Source organism: Sphaerodactylus townsendi, linkage group LG05, assembly GCF_021028975.2.
Source record: "Sphaerodactylus townsendi isolate TG3544 linkage group LG05, MPM_Stown_v2.3, whole genome shotgun sequence".
Lineage (NCBI taxonomy): Eukaryota > Metazoa > Chordata > Lepidosauria > Squamata > Sphaerodactylidae > Sphaerodactylus > Sphaerodactylus townsendi.
The window spans coordinates 71,839,071-71,866,994 of NC_059429.1; the positions used below are offsets into that span (position 1 = coordinate 71,839,071).

General features: G+C 41.0%; 2 protein-coding genes across 2 annotated transcripts in view; both read right to left on the reverse strand.

The window, feature by feature from the left end:
* The window catches only part of LOC125432386 (vitamin D3 hydroxylase-associated protein-like), a 41,529-nt gene extending 21,433 nt beyond the window's left edge, over positions 1-20,096 (reverse strand). The window contains exons 1-8 of the mRNA XM_048495848.1: positions 19,694-20,096; positions 15,972-16,239; positions 9,277-9,390; positions 8,179-8,322; positions 6,329-6,462; positions 3,820-4,026; positions 2,612-2,652; positions 1,765-1,889 (exon numbers count right to left, since the gene is read on the reverse strand). Of these exons, the coding sequence (XP_048351805.1) occupies positions 1,765-1,889; positions 2,612-2,652; positions 3,820-4,026; positions 6,329-6,462; positions 8,179-8,322; positions 9,277-9,390; positions 15,972-16,223 (1,017 nt within the window). The 5' untranslated portion in view covers positions 16,224-16,239; positions 19,694-20,096. The remainder of the gene's footprint in view (positions 1-1,764; positions 1,890-2,611; positions 2,653-3,819; positions 4,027-6,328; positions 6,463-8,178; positions 8,323-9,276; positions 9,391-15,971; positions 16,240-19,693) is intronic.
* A 411-nt stretch (positions 20,097-20,507) lies between these two features.
* Positions 20,508-27,924, reverse strand: part of LOC125432349 (vitamin D3 hydroxylase-associated protein-like) — a 35,032-nt gene continuing 27,615 nt past the window's right edge. Inside the window, exons 11-15 of the mRNA XM_048495793.1 lie at positions 27,517-27,560; positions 25,794-25,833; positions 24,566-24,674; positions 22,488-22,633; positions 20,508-20,709 (exon numbers count right to left, since the gene is read on the reverse strand). Coding sequence (XP_048351750.1) covers positions 20,575-20,709; positions 22,488-22,633; positions 24,566-24,674; positions 25,794-25,833; positions 27,517-27,560 — 474 coding nt within the window. The 3' untranslated portion in view covers positions 20,508-20,574. The remainder of the gene's footprint in view (positions 20,710-22,487; positions 22,634-24,565; positions 24,675-25,793; positions 25,834-27,516; positions 27,561-27,924) is intronic.

Consider the following 27,924-nt stretch of genomic DNA (forward strand, 5'->3'; position numbering starts at 1 on the left):
CCTCTCTACGCATCTGCTAGCTCTCGCCCGGCACGAGGAATTATTCAGGATAATTAGATCTTTGACCTCTTTGTATCAAAGAGGGTTCTACAAATCATGGATCGGTTGTTGGCTGTAGGGAGGGCTTTTTTATGAGCTTTTTTAAGCAGATGAAAGTCGTTGCTCCGCCAGGACCTTCGACCACCTTAACTACAATTAGGCGAACTGGGAGGCTCCCTTGCGCGTCTTCAGGCCCTATTTCGTTTGGCCCAGTTGAGATTTCCCTGCACTCTCTGGAAGCAGCTGTTGACAGGGCCTGAAGCATGCTGTTAGACCTACTACCTGTCCATCTGGATCCGGTGATGCCCTTCCTGGCTGATTAAATGTCTGTGCCGGGAGGAGCTACGACCCCATCTGTTGAAGATCATCAATGACTCCCTTGAGCAAAGGCAAGGTCTTTCCAGATGGAAGTTGAAAGAGGCGGTGAGATCCGCCAGACTCTTGAAAAGACCAATCCTTAGATCCTGGAGATCTGGCCAATTACCGCCCGTCTCGAATCTTTCGTTTCTGGGAAGAGTGGTTGAGAGAATAGTGTTGGAGCAGCTTCAGGGCTTTCTGGATTGACACATCGGCCTTCCCGATCCCTTCCAGATCCGGCTTCCGTGCTGGGCATGGGAATGAGAGGCAGTTCTCCTCGCTATCACAGATACGCTCGAAGTATGCGAGCTAGACGAAGGCGGATCGGCGCTGCTGGTGTTGTTAAGATCTCACCGCATGGCGTTTGGTATGGTGCCGATCACGACCTTTTGACCCACCGCCTGGCAGCTTCGGAGGTTCGGGCACTGTCGCTATCAGTGGATTACCTCGTTCCTCCGGGGGCGTAGTCAGCTGAAAGGTATGTGAGTGTGGGGACAAAAGCTTCCGGAGGGTGCCGGCTTCATTGCGGTGTATTGCCTCAGGGGCATTGCTGTCCCCACTGTTATTCCCAACTTTATCTATATCTGCGACCACTTGCTCCAGCTGGTGTTATGCGGAGCTTTGGGGCTGATCTCTGCCATCGAGTGCGCTGATGACACTTCAGCTCATTCTGTTGATGGAGGGCGGCTTGGCCTCCACACGAGGGCCAGGGCCTTCACAGCCCTGGCACGCGGCCTGGTGGAACACATTTACCACCAGCTATTCCGAATCCCTCTGCGGGACCTTGGAGAGTTCCGCGGGAGCCTGTAAAACCGAATTATTCCACGGGCCTTTGGGAGAGTCCAGCGCCGATAATGCCGCCCCTGCCTAGTAGGGTCCCCTAACATCATTAGGACCCCTCCTCGATTTTGGAAGAGGGTGGTATATGGGTCTCGGCGGGCCCTATTGTAGGAATGTACCTGTTTTGCAAGATTTTTTATGTTTTTTGTATGATTTTATGTTGTTCACCGCCCTGAGCCCTCCGGGGATAGGGCAGTATAGCAAGTTTAATAAATAATAATAATAATAATAATAATAATAATAATAATAATAATAATAATAATAATAATAATAATAATAATAATAATAATAATAATAATAATAATAATAATAAAATAATAATAAATGAGAGCAATGCCAGGAGATCAGTAATGTTGGTCAAATCTGGTTCCAGAAGTCTGCGTTGAAAATCTCCAGCTGAGACAGGGACTCTTATAAGAATTGCCAGATTCATAATCAAGTTCTGCAACTTCAGGAACCTTTGGCACCATATAAAGTGCAAACCAACATTGCCATAGAACGCAGCTGGCAGTCTGATTTTAGATCTACCTCTTCGTTAAATGGCATAGGTGGCACCAAGGGGTCCAACTGGAACATGTAATCACACAAGAGAGCCTTCATGCACAGAACGAGGCTGTCCACATCCCTCGCCAGTGGTCCCACTGATGTTGTAACTAATTGAAAGGAGACAGCACACATGAGGACACTTAAGTCAATCCACTGGCTCTGGTGTTACCAAAACATGCAGCACTGATAAGCCCACTCACATTTTGAGGAATGGAAGAATGATTCTTTAAAATGTATTCTCCAAGACTGCCCCATAATTTTGTAATTGTTTTTAAAATACTTGCATTTTAAAGCACAAGTGTCAAACTCGCAGCCCTCCTGATGTTATGGACTACAATTCCCATCATCCCTTGCCAGCATGATGCTGGCAGGGGATGATGGGAACTATAGTCCATAACATCTGGAGGGCCACGAATTTGACACCTATGTTTTAAAGTAAATGATGTATCAGCTGCCTAAAAAACAAAACAGCCCACTTAAACCAAGGAGGGCAGGAGAAAACAGAGCTGATGTGCATTTGACTACCTGATACCTACATGCACATAAATAGATACTTTTTTTAAAAAAAGGCCAGGCCATGAATGGGTAAGTTGCTGTTAAGTTGGTGTTTAAATGTTAGCTTAGCCTTTTGTTCTAAGTTTATCTTCCAGGAAAGCTCAAAATGTCCCTCCTCAAATTTTTTTTGCTGAAATCTGCATTTCAAATAACCATCCATTCAAAATCCTTTCTGTCCAAACCCAGACTGACCCAGGCAGACCCCCTATCAAAATTGATCTTTCACACTTTTCCCACATAACAAAAGAAAAAATAGAGAGAGGAACTCATTTACCTGAAAGTATTCCATCAACAGGGCCTCTTATGCCAATATTGCTGTGAGAAAGAAAAATGTAAGAACAGAACTGCAATCAAATAAAGGTGATACATTCACATGCAGATTCAGTAAAGATGCTGACACTAAAATGTGAAGGCAATTGTGAAAAGCTGTGATCTCAATTGTTATTGGAGGTAAATGAAACATATCTGCCATTTTTTCAACAACAGGCACTGAGTCTGAGGAATCAGTCAGTATCTGTGGCCTTTGTAATTACTAGGTAAAAGGCTAAACCAGTGGTCTGCAACCTGCGGCTCTCCAGATGTTCATGGACTACAAATCCCATCAGCCCGATGGGATTTGTAGTCTATGAACATCTGGAGAGCCGCAGGTTGCAGACCCCTGGGCTAAACTCACAATCCAGTGACCCTTCACCAATCTTCAGAGAAGATCCTAATCAATCTTATCTAGTATGGCTCTGAGGATGGCAGAAGAATCACATTTTCTCTGCACTGAAATAGGCTATGTCTGGTGTACAAAGAAGATCCTTTAGGGAGCAGCAAGAGATCAGTTAGACAGAAAAGTAAATTCCTGTTAAATGTTATTCCTTGTCTGTCTCCAGATTGCTACTGTTAGGGCAATATCCTCCTTCTTCTCAGAAGCCTGTCTATCTGTCTAACTCTGTGTCGCAGTCTTGTAGTTAAGTCTCTCTCTCTTTCTCCTCTTCGCTATCAAATATGTTAGACCCTGAATAAACCTTTATTTACTCTTTTATCAGGTTTTACATCTTTGTTCTGTCAACACCGTGCTGGTCAGTTATGCTATTTGAATTCTTGAAAATGCAACTTCTCTAAAATGGGAAATGCATTTGCTGGATGAACATTATCCGGGTCACATGCAATGCATTATCTGCTCAAAAGGTTGAAAGGCTCTTTAAATAATCAACTAGAAATTAAATATCTTCATTGCCGGTTATTGGGTAAGACATTTCATTTCTTCCCCCAACGAAATCACAGGTGTTTTCTTAGAACTGTGACAGATTTATCTAGACTTATCAAAGGATGTCAATCTTTTGTACAATTTTCAAAGGGTAAGCCATGTTAGTCTGCTACAGCCTAAAAAAACCTTTATAGCCCCTTAAACACTACCATGTTCATTGTGGAATAAGCATCCATGAGTCAGAGCCCACATCATCAGATGAACTAGATGAGAATCTCAGTACATACCTCAACCTGTCTCCTGTTGGCTTCAGTCCACAAAGACCACAGAAACTGGAAGGCAAGCGGATACTTCCACCTGTGTCAGTCCCAAAGCCCAGGATGGACCCTCCTCCTGCAATCAGAGCCCCTTCTCCTCCAGAGGAGCCCCCAGGGCCTTTCCTATGGTTGAGAGGGTTCAGTGTCTGGCCAAAAATTGAGTTGCTGCAGCCATAGCTACAAGATGACCAAAATACAGTTGGTTATTTCTCCAACCTATATGCAGCAAAAAGCAAACAATTCCTTCCTTAAGATTCATTTCTAAGCATTCGTAACTAGAAATCAAAACCTTCTGAATAGTAAGATTCTCTTCTGAGTAAAGGTGCTTAAAATGGGTTATGTCTACAAATCCTACAACCCCAGTGTGCGTTTGTACAAAGCTAAGGCATGTGAAGAAGGAATGGGAGTTAGTGCAGTGGCCTCACTCTGCTCTATATGCATTCATCTCATGTGGGCACAGCTCCTAATACCCATATTCACATAGACTTCATCCCCACAATCATCAGGGGGAAAAACAGTGTTCCTGATCCCTAAACACATATGTGCTGTGCCCACATGAAGCCAATGAACATAAGGAGGAGGACCAGTGCAGTCCTCCATTTCTGTCTATGCTGGTCATGCATATGTACAACAATCCCAGGCTGCCCAAAATGCTGAGGCTTGGCACATAGCCCCAGAGAAGGCAAAACATAACCAGAATAATTCAGTATGATCTGATAAAAAAAATTACACTGGACAATTACAAGAACAACTCAAGCTATTTCTTGTTCTTCATGCATAAAACGATATGGTCTGCCTATACTGATTAATTAAAAAGAGTGTAGCCTCTCTTTTGATTAAAAGAATTCTCCAACCAAACACAACCCAGAGTAATAAACAACACCACAATGAATAGCTCTTAGGTTTTAGGGGCATTAATGGACAGAAACCTTGTTTCTTGGCACTTTGGGATTAGTAGGAAAAAACTAATCGTATGCCTCAGGAAGTAAGCAAAAACGGAGACTTGATGGCAATGCATTCATCTGGGACTGCTGTGCTGGGATGAGGGCATTTCCTTGACTATGCTCTTCAACACCAAGATGTAAGCAGCAAGAGCAGAGAAAGAATATTCTTAGTGGATATATTCCTGTCACTGCTTCAGGGCTGATAATGACCAGGAACATCCTTTGAGGTATTACATGGGAACCCTAAAGATTATTCAGATATTTTGCTTGACAGCATCTATGAATCAAGAATAAAAACTATGAGATACCCTAATTATAATGAAGATGAGGCAAATAATCCACATACAGAGAAGGGGAGGAGAACAAGGGAGGCTGTTCCAATGCAACCCACATGCCCTGCTGTGAAGAGAGTAACTGCTTTGCTTGTATATTGTTATGTCTAAAGAGACTCTATTTTGATTATTGGAAAAGCTTATAAAAATCTTGTTATTTATCTTTCTTGTTCCTCACATAGCTTAGAAGCCGGTGTTTGTAGATAGAGATAGGTTGTACCATTGTCAAGGTCAGATTCCTTGTTATGGACATGGAGTTATCTCCAATTATCTTCAACTGATTTAACTGGTCAGTGAAGGCCTTAACTGCAAGTTTTTAAAGGGCAGGGATAATTTGCTCAACTTCCAGAGTGTTCTCACTAACCTGATGCCTGGTTGATTAATTGGTAATTATTTGGTGTGGCCAGCTTATGCCTTAAATTAATTTCATTTGAGTCAGCAGCCATCTTTTCTTTGTTCCTCTTCATCTCTATCTTGCTTGAACAACTTTGCTTATGAACGGAGGATTTCTGTTCTATTTTCTAGTCAGCATTTTTTTGTAAATAAGTGTACTTTATTGTTCTATTGTGTGATTGAAATGAAAATTTACCTTATGACTTTGTATTCACTGCCTGTTTTTAAAGCCATTATTTTACAACCTTTCTTTTTAAATAAAAATACTTTTAAATTTTGCTTTGTGTTTTGAGTACTAGTTCAATACCCAGAGGTTGGCATTGCCCAAAGGCCTGCATGGGTTTTTGAAACCTGTACGAGTGATTACTAGGACTGGGAAGACAATGTTCCCATCCTTATGCTGCCATATAGCTCAGTGGCTGACTTGCTTCACAGGGAAGTTGCAACAAGATGGATCAGGTATTCTATCCTGAATCACCTGAAGGAAGGGCAAGACAAAAACAGACAACTATCCCATATACCTGTACAGATTATAATAACAGGATGGGGTCTGATTAATACATATAATATACATGTATGATTGTGCATACATTTTCTCCTCAATTTGCATAATTTATTTATTTATCCTTTCTCCCAATCAATAACCTTATATCCATCAGTAAAGAAAAAAGTATGTTTCTAATTTAACATTATGTAATCAATGCAAAGCCAATGCAAACCAGATTGATTCAAAGAAAAGCTCAGTGCAGTAAGGCTGACTTTTACTAGTAAAGAAAAGGACCATGAACAACACTATTTAAGGTAACTTACGTCATTAAGGATTGGGGGACATTGGTGATTACAAATGGATTTGCTCCCTGTCTCTTCAGTACCTTGACTAACACACTGTCCTCTTCTTCTAGAACATCAAGTGATGCAACAAAGCCACATGTTGATAAGTGGTCCTAGAAATCAAGACACTTGTTAAGTGCTGGACATCCTGCTATTGAATTGGCAGAGATTCATTCAGGAAAAGCAAAAAGAACATTGCTAACTAACTGTATTTCTATAGGCATCTGTGGTGGAACGGGGTTGCTTTGCCTGGCAGGCCCTATTCCACTCCCAAGCCTCTACCAGGGGTTGACACCTTTTCCTGGAGAGGGCTTGCTTTCTCTCTGGATAAACTGCTGCCACCACCTGACCATTTGAGGAACTGCCCACTGGGGAGGATCAGTCCCCCTTCCCAGCTTCCTTTCCAACTGTGAGGCCTAGCCTCAGTTTCCCCTGATTTCCCTCTCCTGTGTTTCACAGGGCAGATTGGGGGTCCCAAAGCTGCTTGCCAGCTGCCAGCCTTCCTCCCCTCTCCTTAGTGCATCCAAGATGATGGGGTAATTCTTGGTACAGAAAACTGTTCCCCACATCTAAGGTTTAAAAAGTATTTATTAAAAATAAAATGGTTACAAGTATGTTTTAGCACTGCACCACTGGAGCAAGGGTTTCCAAAACAAAGGAGATATGAACGCAAATCCTCTATCCTTCTCTCTAAACAAAGCCTAGCAGTTGTTGAAAATAGAGTAGGCACTTAAAGTTTAGAAGGTTACAATTCTCAAAGAGTTCCCATTACCTGGAAGGCTGAGTGAGCTCCCTGGATGAGCACATGGTCCAAAAATGGCTGCTCTCTCCAGAGCCCAGGCAAGAGGTCTGCTCCCTTCAGTGACCCAGCAGAAAGAGAAAAGAGACCTCGTCCTGCTGTTCCTCGCATTTTATCAGTTCCAAGCCCCCACCCTCTTTTGACCTGGTCAGGCTGGATCAAGATATATTTTTCCCCTGGGTCAGGTAGCTCTTCCTGATGTCCCTCTGGCATTGTCAAGTCCCCCAAATCTATGATACCTTATTAGAGATGTGGAGGAAAAAAAGGGGGAGAGCCATTCCTCCACAGCATCCACTATTATCTTCTGCTCTTCCTAAAAGGGTGTTTTCTACAAAGAATACCTAACATTCTGTTCTGTTAAAATCTGAGCCACTTTACTACCCTAGCAGGCACTTGGGGCATCAGATTGGCAGAAGGTACTACCTCCGAGGACAGGCGTGCCTTGTGTGGATCAGGTTCAAGGGAGGCTGCAGAGCTGGTCTGTGCAGTCCACCTTGGAGAAACATGGAAGGAGGCATTCATTGCCTCTCCACTGATGTTACTGCCATCACTAGTTTCCAGTAGGCTACAGGCACACTTCACAGCCACTGGTAGTTAGGATGGCACAAGAGAGGAAGAACATGAGCCACTTTGGAACTGAGCAGAAGTGTTAAGAGGGCAGGAGCATCCTTCCTTCCATGCTGAGTTCGTACCACCTGGGCTGGCAAAAAAGAGTTAAACTGACCATGCTTTAATGCCATGCTCAAAAGCTCCAAGAATAGTTAATTAAATAAAGCCTATTCACTAGTGTCCCTTCTTAATTAATGAAAGTATATATTTCCACATCATAAATGCACAGTTTGCACTTTGCACTCAGCAAGTTCTAATTATAACTGCCTTAGGCATGGTCCCATTTTTGCCTCAGGTAGTAGCCCAGAGAAAGGGCTGCAGTCATGCTTGACTGCTGTTGTATTAGCTCTTAGCGGCTTTACTATAGTAGATCTGCACCTGATTGCAGATGATCACATATCATACATAGTAACAGGATCACCTTGTAGCCAATGTGGTCCTTGATGCTCACAGGTATCCCATACAATAAGCCCTTTTTGGTCTGCATTTTCAGTTTCTGAAGGTGCTGTTCACATTCTGGAATAAAATGGCGCACACAGTTGACCTCCTGGTTTACTGTAAAAGCCTTTCCAAAGAAAGGCAAGCAAAAATGATGGAGAATTTATTAGCAATAGAAGCAGGACTTTTTATTTTATGTTTTTAAAACCACAAAACAGCTTACAAACTACAGAGTCTTAGAATATTTCAACAACTAAAACAGTAGGCAAAAAATCCATCAAATCTATCAAAATTGGCAATGAAAGTCCAGCTAGCACAGTTTCTGCCAGTTATGTGGGATCAAAAGAGGTTTCATCTGCTTTATTCATGTTACAAAGTTCCCAGGTTGCATCTGGATCTGCCACAAAGGGGGGGGGGGTAATAAGTGGACAGCTTCTACCGAAAATCTCCAAAATGAACCTCATCTCCATTTTGCCATTCATTACCACTGAGAATGCAGAGGCATTTGCAATGACAACAAGCATTTTTCTTGCTCTCTTTTCCTCAACCAGCTACTATTTTCTTTCCATTTTTCCTCTCCCTTTTTGCATTCACTGTTATTTTGTGGACAGAACTTAAGAGTGCTGGGTCACACATTAATCCTACTTGTATACAATCAGGAGTAAATTTACATACAGTTTAATATAAAAGATATATTTCTTCCAGGGACTGATAAATGTTTAAACGTGCTCTTGCCCCTCTCAGTCCCACAATATAGAAAAATTTCTGTTGAATAGTGTTTGAGCCAAACACTGAAAAATCCTTATGTAAGGGAAACAATGAGTATAAGTTGGGAGAGTAAATGATCAGACAAGTCTGTGCTCCAATAACACATGTGTAGAAACCCAGAATGCCAATCAATTATTCCTCATTCTGGAAAGAAATTGCAATAAATTAAGGAAAATAAACCTCTGCAAATTGTCTAAATATATTTATACAGTAGGATATGGCATTTTAAATTAATGTCTGATACCTTTTGGACAGAATGAGGCATTTTAAATAAATGTGTGATACCTTTTGGATAGATAGTTTAACTTCTCACCTTCCCCATGTAGGCATAAAGGACGCTTTCTGGAGACAGGGACTCTTCTCTCAGCTTTTCAGCCAACTCAACCAGAGGCAGAGAAAGGATATTGGCAGCTTGTTCACTGGGATTCTGTCAGGAAATTGTGTGAAATAATAAGCCTGTTGAGATTAGATGGTGCCAACCATTGACAGAATATTCTGCTATCCTTGGCCCCAACCCACCACATCATTTATGAAGTCACTGCATGGGCCCAAAACAGCAATGTGAAAATATTGTGAAAATGGTATAAAATGGTGAAAAAGTGTTTACACCATTTTCACATCATTTTTACACTACTGTTTTTGGCCCATGTAGAATCTTCCTGAGAGAGGTCATAAGAAGTGTGGGCTGTGATATCATTTATATGCAGATGATGTCCAGCTCTACCTTTCCTTTCCATCTTAATTCCACGGATGCTACTGATGTTCTGAACTGATGCCTGCAGTTAGTAACGGCTGAAATTCTGCAACACAGATGTTCTCTGGGTTAGTAGAAAGGCAGACCAGAGACTTGGGATCTTTTCTGTTTTGAATAGGGTTATACTTACCTTGAATATCCAGGTTTTTATCTTAGGAGTGCTGTTTGATACAGCAGTCACCTTCGGAAACCAGGTGGCCATGGTGGCTCAGACTGCTTTCTCCCAGCTTTGACTGGTGAGCCAGCTGCATCTCTTCCTGGTTCTGTCTAGCCACAGTGATCCCTGCCTCAGTTACATCAAAATTGCACCATAATAATGCACTCTACTTGGGGCTTGGTATGCCTGTCCATTAACTTTCAATATTCAGGAAACATCTAAAGATGGTTTTATTTAGGACTAATTTAGTTTTTATTTATTGGTAGTTCTAATTGAGTTTTTAAACTGTTGTCTTTTATATTTTCTATGTCTGTTTTGCATTGGAAGATATCTTGAATACCAGAAGGAAGTTAATAAATGTTTTCAATAAATAAAATAAAAACAAAAAGAGAACATAGATTCCTAAGTAAGAATGTGCAAAGATTATTCCTGTAGCCAAAAATGAAAAGCCTCAATATATGCCTGATGAAATGTTGTTCTGTTGCAATGAATGAGCGGAGTAAATAATATAGCAGAGATGCAAGTGTGTTGTTTTGTAGAATTTTACTGGATAACAAAATTGAGTTACATTAAAAATATGAACAGCAAACTTTAACTGTGCAAGTGCTCAATCTGGATATCTGTTCAGTCAATCTGTGCCTGTGTGTCTGATTCTCCTTTTTTGATGGAAGCAGCAGCAGAGAGATCTTTCCAGAAGTGTCAGAAGTTGAGCCTGGTCTATGTAACTCAGTCGTACCTTTTATGTAACCTGATTGATGTAAGCTCTGATTCATATGTAAAGGCAACTTCAGCAGATAAAAAATTCTCAAAAAACGTCATGAATTCCACCAAAATTGGAACATACTAATCCAAGTCACAAAAGCCAGAGATTCTAAATTATTCTGGCATTTGGTTTTTGATGTTCCCCAATCAAATCCTAACAACCTTAATTCCACTATTAGTGCCTGGTGGAAACACTTTCACCACATTTTCTTTGATACAACGCTTTCTTCACCTGCAATTATAGATCTACCAAAATATGAGCTTCCAGACTGGCCACCTGTGACACTGATGAGATAAATGATCTTATGATCCACCTGAAAAGAGGGAAGGTCTCCGGCCCTGATGGGATACTTCCTGAAATACTCACCAACTTTCGAGACTATTGGTCACCGGTGTTAGTGAATTTGTTCCTCAATCACGTTGGAAACGACAGAACACATTCTATTGTATTGTCCCTGTCACACTGACTTACGTAAACAATTTATTGAGCCATATATAAACTCAAAAACTGCTCTTTCCAACAGGGTTAAGACTCAGATACTCCTCAATGATCGTTGTTCTAAATGGACCGAGGATGTGGCAAAGTTTCTTGCTTTTGCCCTGAACAAAACTTAGTTTACCTGATTAGGTTTTATTCTGTTTTCCTCCCCTTTTAATATATTTATTTTATTTTATTTTAAATTATGCCTAATAGGTTATTGAATTGAATTGATATGTAGAGGCTTTTCTTTTCATTTCCTTTCCATTCATACGTTTATTGCTTTGACCCCAATTGTAGATAACTAGGCTGAATGACCCTGAGAAGTCTTGACTCAGGGAAACAGGATCATGTGCCTGTTGGCCTGAGGGGGGAAGCGAAGCAGGTGACTGTACTAATCCCTATCACAGCCTTAAAAGCGTCTAAGCTCCAAACAACTACTTTTCACAGTTTCTCTGGGAAATTGGAAGGGGGGAATTGGGCAAGGATAAAGGAGCCCAGGAAAGCCAGGTTGAATAGAACTGGCTTTCTCAAACTAGGTGCTTGATGCCTTTCAATAAACACTACGGATTGAAGAATCCAGAGTCTGCTCATTGGCTTCAGATCCAAGACCTAGCAAGAAGCTGATGTGATTCCAGGCATGTGACTTCAACAGTTAACTCTTGCATGACTGAATGAAGCAGGCACTTGTAAAATCCTAACAAATCCCTTCTCAAGTGTCAGTTTCTGAAGTCAATCAGGCATAATTCTGACAGAGATTCTCACATTTTATCTTGGTAAGTGGTTTCATCAGCATGTCTGCTATCATTCTTTATTTTAAAAAACTAACTTTTCTGCCATCATCCATTTTTCTTTTCCATGTGGAGGCAACATCATCATTTCATCCCAGTGTTTGGGTTCATTATGGCTTTGCATATTCATGTGGTGGATGCATCTCTTTGGTGGCACCCCTTTTGTGCTTCTTTCTGTCCTCCTTACAGTTATTACAGTCTCTCAGTTGGTTTGGCTCCATCTTCTTCCCCTTCTGGTTGGGAAGTTTCTTGTTAGAATGCAGGGTAGGCAGGCAATGCTGTTATCCTCTCTGTAAATGTGACTTCTCCAGTATCATGTCTGCTTTCTTTTGTGATCTCATCTTGTTTTCAGCACAGTGCTTCTTTCATCTGTGTATGCATTTTTGCAGATCTGAACATTATAGGTCTTAGGATCCATGACTCTGTAGCCTCTTGAATTTGGATTGAAGCCAGCTAACATTCCAACTTCAGCCCTTGAATCTAGTTCTCTTCTTCTCTTTTTGGACATTTGTACACAAGTTTTTGCTGCAAATGGCTTTAAATGTTTTAAACTTGTTTCTTCTTATGCCATATTTCAAAATAACCCATTCCAGTAGATTTTCATGGTGTTTTGTTATAGAAATATATAGTTATATTGACTTGGGTAGTCCAGCCTGCATTAATAAACAATGTGCAGTTTCAAGTATTGTAAGATTAAAGCATTCTGCTAGACCTTTTTGAGAAGGCAAGTATAACACTGATCTTGCATGTTGGCATTTCTAGGAAATGTTGCTATTTACTTGCACTGTATTCAGTTCCATTATCTGATAATAACATTTCTTGAGCTCTTCCATGCTTGTTTTAACAGCAGCTACATGAGCTTTGAAGTTATTCAATACTTGATCTTTTGATTTGAGTAAATATACACGGGCAAATCTGCTTTCTGCATCAATAAAAGTCAACTCATATTTTCAAAGGCTTTCACAGCCGGATTCAACTGGTTGTGGTGGGTTTTCCAGGCTGCGTGGCTGTGGTCTGGTAGATCTTCTTCCTAACATTTTGCCTGCTTCTACGGCTGGCATCTTCAGAGGTGTATCACAGAGAGAAGTCTGTTACACACTGTTGGCAAAGGATGTATTTTATCTCTCTGTTTCTTCAACCTATATGCAGAATATATCATAAGGAAAGTTGGAATAGATTTAGATGAAGGTGGGATGGAAATTGGTGGAAGGAACACTAACCATTTGATGACACCACATTACTGGTAGAAAATAGTGATATCTTAAATGACTATTGAGGAAGGTTAAAACAGAAAGTGCCAAGACAAGATTACTGATGAACATCAAGAAAACAAAAGTAATGACTGCCAGGGAATTAACTTTCAGGTTGACAATGAAGAAATTGAATTGTTAAAGATTTTCTGTTCCTTGGATCCAGCATTAACCAAAAAGGAGCCTGCAGCCAAAAAATCAGAAGCATATTGAGACAGAGAAGGACTGAAATGAAGGAGCTAGAATAAATTCTTAAGTGTAAGGATGTGTCATTGGTGACCAAGATCAAGATAACTCATACTATAGTGTTCCCCATTATACATATGCGTGTGAAAGCTGGACAATGAAGAAAGCTGATAGGAAGAAAGTTGATTTATTTGATATGTGCTATTGGAGGAGAATTTTATGGATACCATCAATTGCCAAAAAAACAGATCAGTGGGTTCTAGATCACATTAAGCCGGAACTCTCCCTAGAAGCTAAAATGAGAAAACTGAGGTTATAATGCTTTAGTCACATTATGAGAAGACAAGACTCACTGTAAGAGACAATACTGCTAGGAAGAATCAAACACGTATATCTGTGCCTGCTATGCACAAGTATCAAGCCTATAAGATGCAAAAAATAATTGAAGCTACTATGATTCAAATAAGGTCCAATGAATATGTGCCAGCAGATTATTATTACTGTTTTACCTGTGTAACAGCAGCATATAAAATAAATCACTTCAAGTTGATGCTCCAGTACTCTATGCACCCAAGTAGACATTCCTTCTTTCATTTTAGACAGAACCATGAGATTGTGGATCCTTGTGGTCAAGTCTAGCCTAATCTCATCAGCCTAATCTCAGAAGTTTAGTAGGGTCATATCTGGTTACACAGAGGCAGATAATGGCAAACCAACTCTGTTCATTCCTTGCCTTGAAAACAGTGGTGGGATCCAAAAATTTTAGTAACAGATTCCCATGGTGGTGGGATTCAATCAATCCAGTGTGGCATAAGCCAATATAGGGCTGGTGGGAGACACGGAACCGGTGGCTGGTGGCTGAGGCATTCTGGGTGTGAGGGCATTAATAATTTCTCTCTGTTACTGTAAAAAAACTTTCTTGCACTGTAAAAAAAGTTCCTAATTTTCCAGCTGGTATCTTTTCTGTCCATAATTTTAGAAACTCATTATAGCCAAAGTCCTACTCGGTCTACTGCCAACAGAAACAACTTCCGCTTCTCCTACTCTAATTGACTGCCCACTTGTCAAATACTTAATACTTTCAAATACTTAATTTTGTTTCTAGAAATCAAAAGAAGGATACTTTCCTTAAACAAAGGAGCGTTACCATATTTCCTAAAACATGTTTTTAAAACAGCCCAACAGGGACAATTATCCCATTTTCTACCTTCGCTAACCAGCCACATAGGAAACAAGAGGACTTTATGATTTTCGGACCTAATGGAATTTCTAACGGAAAAGCAGACCCAATTAGTAACCCCCTCTCAGCACACACAAATAATTAGTAACCCACTCTCAGGAACTGGTGAGAACCTGCTGGATCCCACCCACTGGCGTAATGCCCATCAAGCAAGGTGGGCAGCTGCCCAGGGCATCACCTTGTGGGGGGCATCAAAATGCTGGGTTCGTTTTTGGGTATTTTAGTGGTTTCCCATCTTTGGCCTTCAGGGGGCGCAGTTTTTAGGCTAGCGGCACCAAAATTTCAGCGTATCATCAGGTGACTGTCCTTATGCTACCTCCCAAGTTTGGTGAGGTTTGGTTCAGGGAGTCCAAAGTTATGGACTCCCAAAGGGGGTGCCCCTATCCCCCATTGTTTCCAATGGGAGCTAATAGGAGATGGGGGCTACAGTTTTGAGGGTCCATAACTTTGGCCCCCCTGACCCAAACTGCACCAAACTTGGGGGTATCATTAGGGCAGTCTCCTGATGAGACCCTGAAAGTTTTGAGACTGTGCCTTCAGAAATGTGCTCCCCACAGCCTGCAACCCCCACTGACAGCAATGCAGAAAACTCAATGCAGAACAAAGATTCTTGGGCAAATTTCTAGGATTTTCCTGCAGGGGGTGCATTTTTGGATGTATTGGCACCAAAATTTCAGGGTATCATCTGGAGATGATGGCACCCCCAAGCTTGGTGCAGTTTGGTTCAGGGGGGCCAAAGTTATGGACCCTCAAAGCTGTAGCCCCCATCTCCTATTAGCTCCCATTGGAAACAATGGGGGATGGGGCACCCCCTTTGGGAGTCCATAACTTTGGACTCCTTGAACCAAACTTGGGGAGTAGCATAAGGACAGTCTCCTGATGATATGCTGAAATTTTGGTGCTGATAAGTCTAAAAATGCACCCCCTGCAGGCACCAATGTCCTGGTGCAAAAAAATTTTTGGTCATGGTGGAGTGGCCGCCCATGGGGGGGGGGCATCCAACTCAGGTTTTGCCCAGGGCTACAGTTTTCCCAGGGCTGCCTCGTTACACCCCTGATCCCACCTCTGCTTGATCCCACCTCTGCTTGATAATCCTATGGAGTCACCATAAATTGCCTGAGACTTGTTAGCATTTAACACACATGGAACTGTGGGCATGCATAAAATCTCACTTTCTAATTAGTAAATCGAAATTTAAAGAACTGCAAGGAAATATAAAATATATAAATTGGCATAGATTTGAGTCCTTTTGTTCTACAAGAAAATGCAAGAATCAATCTCTCTCTCTCTCTCTCTCTCTCTCTCTCTCTCTCACACACACACACACACACACACACACACACACACACACACACACACACACACACACACACACCTGAGAAGTATATACCTGTTGTTTAAACTTCTGAGTAGCTTTTTCCATTTTTTCTAAGCCAAGATGTCTCTTTTTCTGTGCATCCTGTATTTGTTTTTTTATCCTCTTCTGGCTCACACATTTGTATGCCAAGAAAGCTGCAGCTGAACCACAGGTCAAGGCCAGAAGAACACAAGGATCTATTTCAGTCTCAGGCCACAGCCACTTCAACCAGTCATGGACTGTGAAAGCCTCTTGTTGCATTCTGTAACCAGATTGGTGCTGCATACAATGTTTCAGGAGCCTGAAAAGTAAAGCGAAAGTAAATCGAAGGCTGACCAATTTAATCCCATCAAGATAGCCTGTGTACCCCATACTCGCAGCCTGAACCTTATTCTGATGTCTTATTCATTTCTGGATAGCTCAAGGATTTTTTTTTAAAGTTTTATTACATTTGTTTTAACATCTCACACTTACAGCTCAAGGAGTATTATGAAAATTAGAGAAGAGTCCATTGCAGCAAAGAATGTGTACTATTGTGTTCCAGAATGATGTGCTAGAGAACATAGAAGCAGACCATGACCACAATGATCTGGCTCACAGCCCAGAGGAGGGGGAGAAAATGGCCAGTGAAGCTGCATGTGTTCCACGATTATTGCCAACTTTCCTTACGACGTAGTTCTAGCCCACCTTTTGGAATTAAAAACCACTCCTGCATTTGCCTGAACTTTCCTGTATTTCCTAGCCCTTTTTCTATTGACCAAAGTGCAACCATTTTAGATCTTTTATTTTTCTTTGTCTTTCTAAGAAGCAAATGCATGCTTGTGTCTTTTGGAATCAAGTGTGTCTTTTAAAATTCCCCATACATAACATTTTCCGCGTTACCCTACTGTCAAGTCCAAGGATCCCTGTGTATGTTTTGTATATGTTGATTGTTAGCACCAGGGCAGGATAAGCTGGATTAAACACAGTTATTTTTTAAAGTTGAGCAGCTTTCACTATATTCAAATAAAGAGGAATATAAGTATCAACCTTGAGTACACTCTGTTACAGAGCCTTGTGAAGAAACTAAAATATACATTTTATCAATTAAATAAGGAAAGCACATTAAACACTAGGCCGATTCACAATACAAATATCATTTAAAGCTAACTAAACGAAGAACATTTAGCAATGAAAAATTCAATTCAGCCATCCTAAAAATCCCAGCATAAGTTAAAGTTACTAGTGTGGCTGTTTTGCCTTCTACTCTATAACCAGAGCAAACTCAAAAATGTCATGAGTTTCCTGTAGCAATTGCTTTGGTTCTTGGTTTTTTGTCATCCTCTGTCCTATAAAATCTATAAAAATTAGCATCTGTTTCTTGATCATTTTGCAGCATTTTTTAATGCAACAAGTCCTCTCAAATTTCTTCCAGTAGATTCTAAACCATGTAAGCTCTTTAAGTCTGCAATCCTCCCCAAGCCACTGACCTTCTTTTTAGTGGTCTGGGGCTTCTGAACTATCTTGGGTGTTTTTACCATGGCCAATATAACCCGGGGGAAAACCAGGATCATACATAACGGGATGTTTCTATCTTGGTTTCTCCCTCTGTACGGCAGCCTGTCAGCATGTTCAGGTTGGGAGGAAGAACTCCAGGGTGGCCCCTGGGTTAGTTTCGTTTTCCTTGCTGACGTTGCCGCGCAAGCGCGAACTGTCCCGTTTTTCTGTTGTTCTAATTGGCTGCACACGGCTAGGCGGAAAAAATAAACCCGTCCATCTCCTGCAGTGTTTGCATGGGAGTGGGATCAATGCAGTTTTTTAAAAAAAACATACAAATTTTATCATTTTTTGAAAGGTGCGGGATAAGGGAAATCTCACAGGATGGGCCCGAGTTAGACCTGGAAGCCATGCAGAAGTCATGGCTGAACTGGGATGTTTCACTTCCTTATCCCAGGATATGTTGGCCGTGGGGAAAACGCCCTGGTCAATAACGAAGGGAAAGTCTGAAAGGCTGGAGGTCCCTAAAAATTCAATTCAGCCATCCTAAAAATCCCAGCATAAGTTAAAGTTACTAGTGTGGCTGTTTTGCCTTCTACTCTATAACCAGAGCAAACTCAAAAATGTCATGGGTTTCCTGTAGCAATTGCTTTGGTTCTTGGTCCCTAAAGAAACAGGTCCCTAAAGAAACAATTGCTTTGGTCCAGGTCCCTAAAGAAACAGATTACAACATCCCTCCTTTCTGAGTGAAACATGGGCCTTAATATAGTTGGCAGTTGCTTAAACAAATGCCTGCTTGGAACTATCATTTTTCACATGCGTACACATTCCTCAGTATTTTCCCATCTTGGAGCTGCAAATGTCTAACCACTCTCTGAGGTCCAGACATGCCACAAACAATCATCAGAACCCTTAAAGTCACAACAATGAAAAGGAGACAATTTCCTTGCTTGTATTTTAGGGCAACCATGGCCTTGAAATATCTACTTAAAGTCATGAGGAATGTGGGGGGTGGGGGCAGAATATTTATATATACAAAAAGAAATATTCCTGCTCCCCAAAATAAGCTCTCGTATAAATTGAAGTTGTTATGTCACAAACTTTCAAAAAAATCTTAGCTGAAGCAAAGCAAACTTGTGTGTACCACCCTGGTAGCTACTGTGTTCAGTTCAATATGAATTCCAAGACCAGTGTGCTCTGAATGAAAATTAAAGGGGCAGATTGTAAGAGTGTGCCAATAGTTAATATTGACCCTATGTTACTGATTACTGAAAGTATGCTTACATGTGATTGCAAGCTTAATCCTAGTTAAATTTTCAGAAGAGCATAAGGGCTGCCTTCCCATTTTTCTCTCACATACAGACTTGCACAGACCCTAGTCATTAATTTACTCCCCATAAACCTGCTTAACTTGCCTTCATATATGATGCTCTGGTGGCTTAAACTATCTCTTCACTCTTCCAATCTAGTATTTTGGAGTTTTATTCTTCCTTACTTAGCTATTTTATTACTATCTTGTTATTCTCTGTAGAAAGATGTGTCTGAAGGATGGAGTAGGGATAACCTACTCGGCTACATTTTAAATGGCCACAGAAAGGTAGAAATTCTATATCCTAAACCCTCCCAAGCAAGGTTTTCAAACAGGATTTGCAGCAGCTGTTTCCACTTCCCCTAGTCCCTACTGGGATTCTTCCAATGAGAAGTCTTCCATCCTCTGTGCTCCATCATCAACCAGTTCTTTAAGTTTGCAGTTTTAATACTTTTATTGTCCCAAGATAAATACAAAGAAAACAGGGAACAGAAGATAACTACACCCGAGGCAGCAAACATATCAAAAGCATGCTTCAGCCTGCTATTCACCTGAACTCAGAACACTCTCCTTACATTACCTAATGTCAACTGAACCAAACAAAACCAAGAGAGGCTCATAACTACATATAAAACAGAAAAGAAAAGAACTGATTAAAAAAACTGGCAATATAGCCCACAGTCATCTGAATAGTGAAGGAATATTATGGAAATTATTTGCTATAAAGGGAAGAGAAAAATCAGCAGTCCAAAGAAGGATTTGCATCTTCTCTAATGTGCAGATGGACAATAGATACACTCTAACATGATTTAGTCACGCTAAATAAGATCATCATCACTGGACAAACCTCCAGCATTTGACAGGATACTGCACTGAATCAACACATTTTTCCAGCCCTTGCCCAAAGCCACATTATTCATTCTTTCATCTCATTTTCCCTCCTTGATACTCTCCAGCCCCCCTTTCTCACCTTCACCTCTGTCTCTGCTGAATCCACTCCTTGAACCGCCTGAGTTATCTGAAATAATGAAGGTGGGTGGGGCACTGCTGTCTACTGATTGGATGAGGGGTGTGTGGAAACCTGACAAAGAAGTTATGCTTCAGAGAGTGATCTCCTTTTCAACCTAGAAGCCTTTCCAAAGACTTAACTCAAGGTAATTGGGGGGGGGGGGGGGGGGAGAGAACAGAGGGATTTGGATAGGCTTGTATTTATTCAAGTACACTGTGCTTTGTTCCAGACTAGCAGGTTGTTTTAAACAGCTGCTTGAGGGGTAGAACATCAACTAGGTACGTTTTTTTCTCATCACAAATAAGGGAAAATAGTCACACATTAAATTTTGGTCTTAAAGGGACAGATGCATAGCTGAGGGCAAGTGGCAATTCTACCAGACTGACTTTCTCAAAGCCTCCTTTGGTACTTTGACTATAGAATAGGATTTTTGAGCGAACATTTATTTCATTTATTTAGGAAATAAATGTAATTTTAAAGTGTCTTAGAGTTCTGGATCAGCTGTTTTGTGGTAGAAATTTATGTACTCTATGATTCCTCTAGAGGAACTGATTTCAGTAGTCTGGAGATCAGCTGTAATTCCTGGAGACTCAGGTGACCACCTGAAGGCTGACAGCCATAACTGCAGGACTAGCATGTGTACACACCCCAATTAGACAGTATCATTGAAGTTTCTCTGCTCACCTTACACTCATACATTCTCCCCAAAACACATCAGTAAAAATATAGCTGAACAAACTCAGTGATACTAAAACAAACCCAGACAGAAACCAAAGAAGCCAACAACAAAGACTTTATTAAGTGATTAAGACATATTCCTTGTAGGATCTTCTTCCATAGTATCAGACTTTTCTCCTCCCTCTTCTCTCAAGGGACAGGGTCTCTACTTCCTTCATGAAACGAAGGCAAAGTTCCTCCTGCCAGGGTAAGGCCACACATTGGACTGCTACAGGAAGCCCCACAGAATCTTGAACAGCCTATCGAAGAGATACAAATAGTGTGATATTACCAAGGAGAATCCAATGTGGATAGAGGACGGCATGAGCCTGCTGGATGCATATCACCTTTTGAAGTGAATTAGTTGTGACTTTCTGTTCAAGACCCATTGGGGAAATATGCAGCTGGGTAACAGGAAATATTCAGAATACATTTCCAGCATGAATCATGATCACGTGGCTCTAAAAACTATCATGATGTAAAACTGGGGGACGCAGGGCAGAGATCAAAATACACAGCACAACACTGCCAATTATCTTACATTTGTGGCAAAAGAGGGTTAATAACTATGTATTATTTTGCTCAAAAATCATGCTCAGGCTGGTGAGAGGAACTCAACCTCACCTTCCTGCACAGTCTTTCCTGCACTGCCGTCCATTGTTTCAAACAATTCAACAATTTGGCTCATTTGTGGAATCAGATCTGGACTGTGACCAAAGTGCTTCAATGAGCAAGGGAGTGCACCAAGCTAAGGCAAGGAAGCATTTTGCTTCCCTCACCTGCATACATCTTTTCCTGTGAACCCCGAACCCACCTGCATATGCACAAACAGGTATTGAATTCACAATCCACCTGCAAATGCACAAACAGGCACTCCCCTGTTTGTATACATTTGGCCACTTTTCTTTCTAAAAAGCCAGATACAACCAGGTTTCAAAAGAAACAGAACCTTTTCATCGCAGTTTCTCCCTCCCCACTCCAGCGTGTCTCTAGTGATGACCACGATGTCTGTCATGGATTCACACAATGTTACACTCCCCATGAACATGTGATCAGCTCAGCGGGTCTGTTCTGATTGGCTGGTGTTGGGGCGGGATTTTTAAAAAACTTTTTTTGCGCAGCTACGTCACTATCCGCTTGCGTAGATAGACTTCACACACACTAAGCTTCGTTTATGCGCGGCTTCAAGTTTTTGGCACTCTTTACCCATGCAGCTGCATTGGCATGAAAGTCTAATTTTAGTTTACAGTTAGCACAGAAACCACGTTCCATGCAACCACGTTTCAATGTAGCTTCCAGTGGTGCGAAACAAAAAAAGACTACGTGCACATCGTGCACAGCCCGCCACGCTCTGATTGGCTGGAAGGCTCCGCATCACTCCCTACAGCAGGAAAACACATCTAAATTCAAACCCCAAACCTCCCCACCGATCTGGATTCAGCACGTATTTTTAAAAGCCCTTCGGGGATGGGGCAGTATAAAAATCTAAGAAAATAAAATAATAAATAATAAATAAAATGTACATTTCCATGCAGGTTCTTAAAAAACACGTGAAGAGGGAGAGGGAGCGCCAGAATTGAGATGAATCCGTGTTCAGCGATTAAGCAGTGGGGAAATCTTGATGAAACCTTGATATTTTGCATGAGTATTGACTCCCATGGAGTTACATATTATGGGTTGAATCCACAGCTGTACTTGCAGAGCCCACTCATGGACCAGAACTGTCCTGCCTCTCACCTCTCCCTGCAGTCCATCCCAAACACTGATCCCCTGTACAAGTGGTTCTCAGGTAACATTTGACCCCTAAAACATATTTTTCTCAAGTACTACTAGAATCCTGTCCAGCTCAGATGTAGCCAATGAAAGAAGGCAGATGGATTAATGAACAACTTTAACTTGATATCCCAGATGGCCCATAGACACTAGTTTTAGAGAGGGATGGAAGGTAGGATAACGTTCCCCATTTTTCAGCACAAACTGAGACTCTCAATTATGTGGCTTTCAAATACAGCAATTGCTTTAATAGCTGTCGACTGACCTCTTTCATTCTCTTATCCCAAGGATCTCCATAGTGTCCTTTATAATGCCTCAGCTCTTCCTCATCTGCTTCAGAAACAGTAGTGACTGGTACAACTCCAGCAGGAAAATTCAAGACATTGTATAAATGTGTGTAGGTAGTAGCAACTGGAAGAAACCAAATATAGCACATGAAAGCAAGTTATTTCTTTCCAAGCTTTCGTTTTGTGAGCCCCACATGCAAATGACATGAGATTCAACACACACCTTGTTATACAAACACTTACAAAATGTTCCTTCCTATCTGATGATTCATAGAACCACTCACTGAATAAGGTCCACCTGAGTTCTTCATCTAAGCAGATGACAGGTATGCCTTTTCAATATAATTTGTTGATTTCTAAATTCTCAGTTTTAGGAATAGCAGAGCCTTTGTGAAAAAGATAGAATTCAAAAGAGGAGAATCACGAAACAAAGACCCCCACAAGAAATCATGTGTGTGTGTGGGAGGGATTGTGGTTCAGTGACAGGATGCTTTGCATGCCAAAGGCCTCAGGTTCAGTGCTCAGGGTTTCCAGTTAAATTAATTTTTTTCTATGTTGCTTGCTTGTTGTTTCCAGTTAAATTGCCAGAACTATCAAGGAATAAGCACATCAGTCAAAAACACCTGACTATTCACAGCAAGCTTGGGAGGCTGAAAAAGCTTCGAAGAAGGATTGAGAGACCCAGCAACAATGCCTCTCGAGAGGAAAAGTGACCAAATTATGGCCTATGGTCCACATCTGACCTATAGAGGCTTTCATCTGATCTTCAATCTCCTAAAACAATTTGCTGGAAGCATCAGCCTGACAGAGGCAGCATAACGTTCAGGCTCCAGAAAGTCACCTGCTAACCTAAATGTAAACATGGACAAGCTTGAAACTGCTGGCATCAAGAGCAGGAACAGGCAGACTGGGAGAGGGACTGGTAGAGGGATAAAGAGGACAAGGCACGGAGCAGGCAGGCAATAGAGTGACGAGAGAGCAATGATCAATTTTCCTTCCCCCCTCCTCAGGGTATCAGCTTTTTATAAGGTGCATTACTTTTTTAAATAAAGAAGTCAAACCATTTTTTTGTTCTGCATTCCCTGCTCCCTTGCAACCTCTGGTTCAAATCCCAGGTTAGCCAATAATTCATTAGAGGGCCTCAGGCAAGCTACTGTACCCCATCAACCCCCATCTTGCTGTGGATAGGGTCATACTACCTATACCTATACATGCTCTTTGGTTAGAAAGCCATACAATACGGTGTAAGTACAGCTGTAACCATAATGGGAACTATTCTGTAGTTGAGGCTTGTTCTCTAACCCCGCCCTGCAAAGCCTCATCATCACTTCTCATTTTTTATATGTTTTGGAAGTTCAGGGTACCAAATGGAATCATACATTCATTTTCAGGGAGCAGCAGTAGCGTAGTGGTTAAGAGCAGGTGTACTCTAATCTGGAGGAACTGGGTTTGATTCCCTGCTCTGCTGCCTGAGCTGTGGAGGAATTCAGGGGAATTATCTGGGGAATTCAGATTAGCCTGTATACTCCAACACACGCCAGCTGGGTGACCTTGGGCTAGTCACAATTCTCTGGAGCTCTCTCAGCCCCACCTACTTCACAGGGTGTTTGTTGTGAGGGGGGAAGGGAAAGGAGTTTGTAAGCCCCTTTGAGTCTCCTATAGGAGAGAAAGGGGGGATATAAATCCAACTCTTCCTCCTCCTCCTCCTCCTCTTCTTCTTCTTCTTCTTCTTCTTTATATAAGTGAATTCTCCTCCCTCAGTCTTGCAAGGCATAAGGCAAATACCAGAGATGATTTAAATTGCAATGTAAATTTCTCCATAACCATTTGTAGACACTGGGGAAAGGAGAAACTGGAAGGCCACCCTTAAACCCTCTGCTTGGAAGCATAATGCTCTACACACGACCCAACCCACAGACTGCAGCAAGCAAAGAACAAGATGTTTAACCTGAAGAATTCTTACAAAGCTAATAGTACTAGACTGAGCACAGTTAGTAAACCAAGTTGCACATTGCAATGTTCTACATTTTCATGGAGTGGGAATATCAGATAGTACCAAATAGTTTGCCAGCATATCCGAGATTAAAGGCTGGGCCCAAAGCAGGACAAAGCACCACATCCAGCTTGAGCTTCTGCCATTCTCTGATGAATTCATTACGATACGCCTGGGGAAAAACAGAAAGATAGAACCTGTTATCAGCATCGGTTAGAAGACAGAGATCTGCTTCTGTCTGACATTTAAAAACTACTAGCTGCTGATCAGCACAGAACCTCAGAAGTTCAGCAAGTTTCTAGTCACCATAGCAATAGGCAAAACCTGCTATCTTTTTCAACAAAACTGAACACTGTTGTGGGCTCATCTCCCTGCTCTCTCTGTGTAACTGAATTTCTTTCTCCCATTCTTACACACCTCTTGCACAGCCAGTAGTAACCTTTTGTTGTGCCCCATACCCATTAAAAAAACAAATTTTGCAAACAGCTTGAAATATTAGATTAGGAAACTAAGGCAAACTCTTCTAGTTGAAACTCTCAAAATCGGTCCCATCATTAACATCACAAAGAAAAGTGCAAAGTTACAGAAAGAAGCCCACATTCTGTGCAAAAAAATATTGTATTTTTCCAACTTGTACGCCCAGGTAGAATCTTGTTTACGCTGTTGCTTTCAGTTTACATGCTAAAGACATATTTTAGCAAAAACAACAAGGGAGACTTCCAAGAGACAAATCTTTAGCTGTGCTGGAGCCTTTGTGCAGCATTTTAAAACTGGCTATGTGTTCATATGCAACTGGGCAATACAGATCACAGTGCAGTAGCATGACACCTTCAATGATGTCTGGATGTGCAACAGACCTGTGACATCTTTATTAGAAGCCAGCATGGCTGGTACAGCAATTGCAGTCCTGAATTTCTATAGTTTTCCAAATAACATAAGTGCTGAGTTGTACCAAGCCATGCCATGTGGGATTGTGAAGTAAAAATTATTTTTAACTCTTCCTTGCACTTCCTGATAAGCAGCAGTGAAATATAAGACAAAGACAAATATGCATGAAAGGTTACTGTCAGTGGTGGGATTCAGCAGGTTCGCGCCACTTCGGTAGAACCAGTTGTTAAAATGGTGCTTGTAAACATCCTGTAGTTAAATTATTTGAATCCCACCACTGGTTACTGTTGTGTGAATTGACAGTGCTACAGGACAGAACTGTCCTTTGAAAACTGGTTACTCCCAGGTGAACTGCAACTGGGGAAGAATTGGAATCTTTGCCTTGTAAAGTGAAAATAATTACCGTTCGGTCAGCATTGTTCTTCCAGCAGTTCTTCACTGATCTAGAAAATGTGAGCACATATGCAAATTAGTATCAATAAGAAACAACATGTATATTAATAACATTACCATATTTGGTTTTAGGCTGCAGCAACCCAATACTACTATCTTTCAGGAATTTGTCATTAAATAATAGCATTGCTGAAGAATCTGAAGCCTGAATTTATGATCCAGACATCCTGAAAATTGAGACCTGTAATCAACTAACACAATGCAAAACTTTTCCCTCAACAGCTACACTAACTGTTCCCTCTCTTAAAAGTCATCTTCTTTTGTGAGCGTAATAGTGTGTTCTTTTTAGAAATCATATTTCATTGCTTAAAGGCCATTGTTACAGTCTAGTATTTATAAAGGTCGGGTTCTGTTCCTTATTGTATTTGAGATTCCTCCTAACTCTGTTTCATACATAAATATGTTTGAAAGCAGACTTCAAAAACATGTAAACATTAATTGGTAAATAAAGCAAATAAACAAATGGTAGAATAAAGTCATATTAACAGTTCATCATTAGTAATGTATCTGTTACTTTTTCTCATATGGTGATAATAGTGATACAAGAAGAAAGGCATACACTGTGATGTAGGTAGCACAGTCCAAATGTTTATTTTGTTATAGGTACGAGTATGTTGCAAGCATCAAAAGCCTGGCTATCCAAAACCCCAAATTCCTTACATTAATCTATATGTTCCCTATGAAGCAATTCTGTTCATCTTAAGCATCTTTATTTTTCCAAGCAATGCACATTAAAAATAGTGTGCAGTACACAGATTTACTAGGCTCCATCTTTCTGTGCAGATTATTTTGTGCCATACCTTAAGCTGCCCCCTACTGCATAAAATATAAATGTTTCTTTAAAATGTTTACAACAGCACTATGTCTTGCAGCATTTTAAAGACAAATAGATTTATGGACTAGAGCCCAGCTCATGCAAGGGGTTGGATCCCAGATCCATAGGGGATTTCCACCAATGGGAAGGGAGATTTCTGCCAGTTAGCCCAGCAATGGCAAATCTCTGAGTCCTCTCTCATGCTGTGCATAGAGGGTACCCCATTTCTCCAGGAACCCTGCAGTTAAAGGAGAAAGTAAAAGAGTTGTGCTCCAAGAACAGATATCCTTTCCATCTGGAGAAATTACTAGTGGATTCTCTGGGATTTGTCACACATATACCAATGAAAATGAAACTGGTTAAGGTATTACTTGCCATTGTCATCACTCCACAAAGATCCCACTATATCATTGTGCTTGGCAAGGAAAACTCAGAACAACAGACAAATGGATAGGAGTGGGGAGAGAACTGATATATACAAACCAGTTCCTTTATTCAGCTTACTTGTCACGAAGGGGACATTGGGCAAGGATCACTAAGAGCAACTTAGTCCAGAGTCCAGAGCAACTTAGAATTATCAACCTGCACCCAATACACACACACACAAACACGTACGTACGTACGTGGGAAGATGTCCTCCCCCCTACCTTCTCATTCATTTGTTAAAGCTGAATTTGCAGCACACAAAGAGGCTCATCACTCTGATCACACTATTGCACCAGATTCAATGCACTAGAACAGAAAACTGACCTGCTATGGAAGTTATAATGCTGTAGCTATTCCGTAAAAAGTATCCTAACTACATTTAGGGCTAAGTAAGTAGTCCATTAGAAATCATTGCTACAACAAATTACCTTACCCTACTCCAGTGAGGGCATTCAGATGTCGAGAGATCCGTGGATACTGAAACAAAATATGACTTTAGAAGTTCAAAGAAAAACCCAAAATATATTACTAATCAAGTTCTGGTATGTGTTAAGTTAAAAGGTAATTTTCAGCCAAAAACTACCAGCATAACAATCTGAAAAGAGAATGTTTATATTATATAGGCCTCTTATCTTTTGGTTTCAAATGAAATACACTTTCAAGTGAGTATTGAGGATCATAGTGCTCATTTACATATTTCGTAACACATTCTGAGCTTCCAAAAAAATCTAAGCTGAATTCTTTGCTGTGGTGCATTTGAGAGAGCCAGAGCCAGGTAACATCACCTATAGAATTTAATAGCACATTAAAGCATGGGTTATTTCCAAGTTTTTATGTGGTT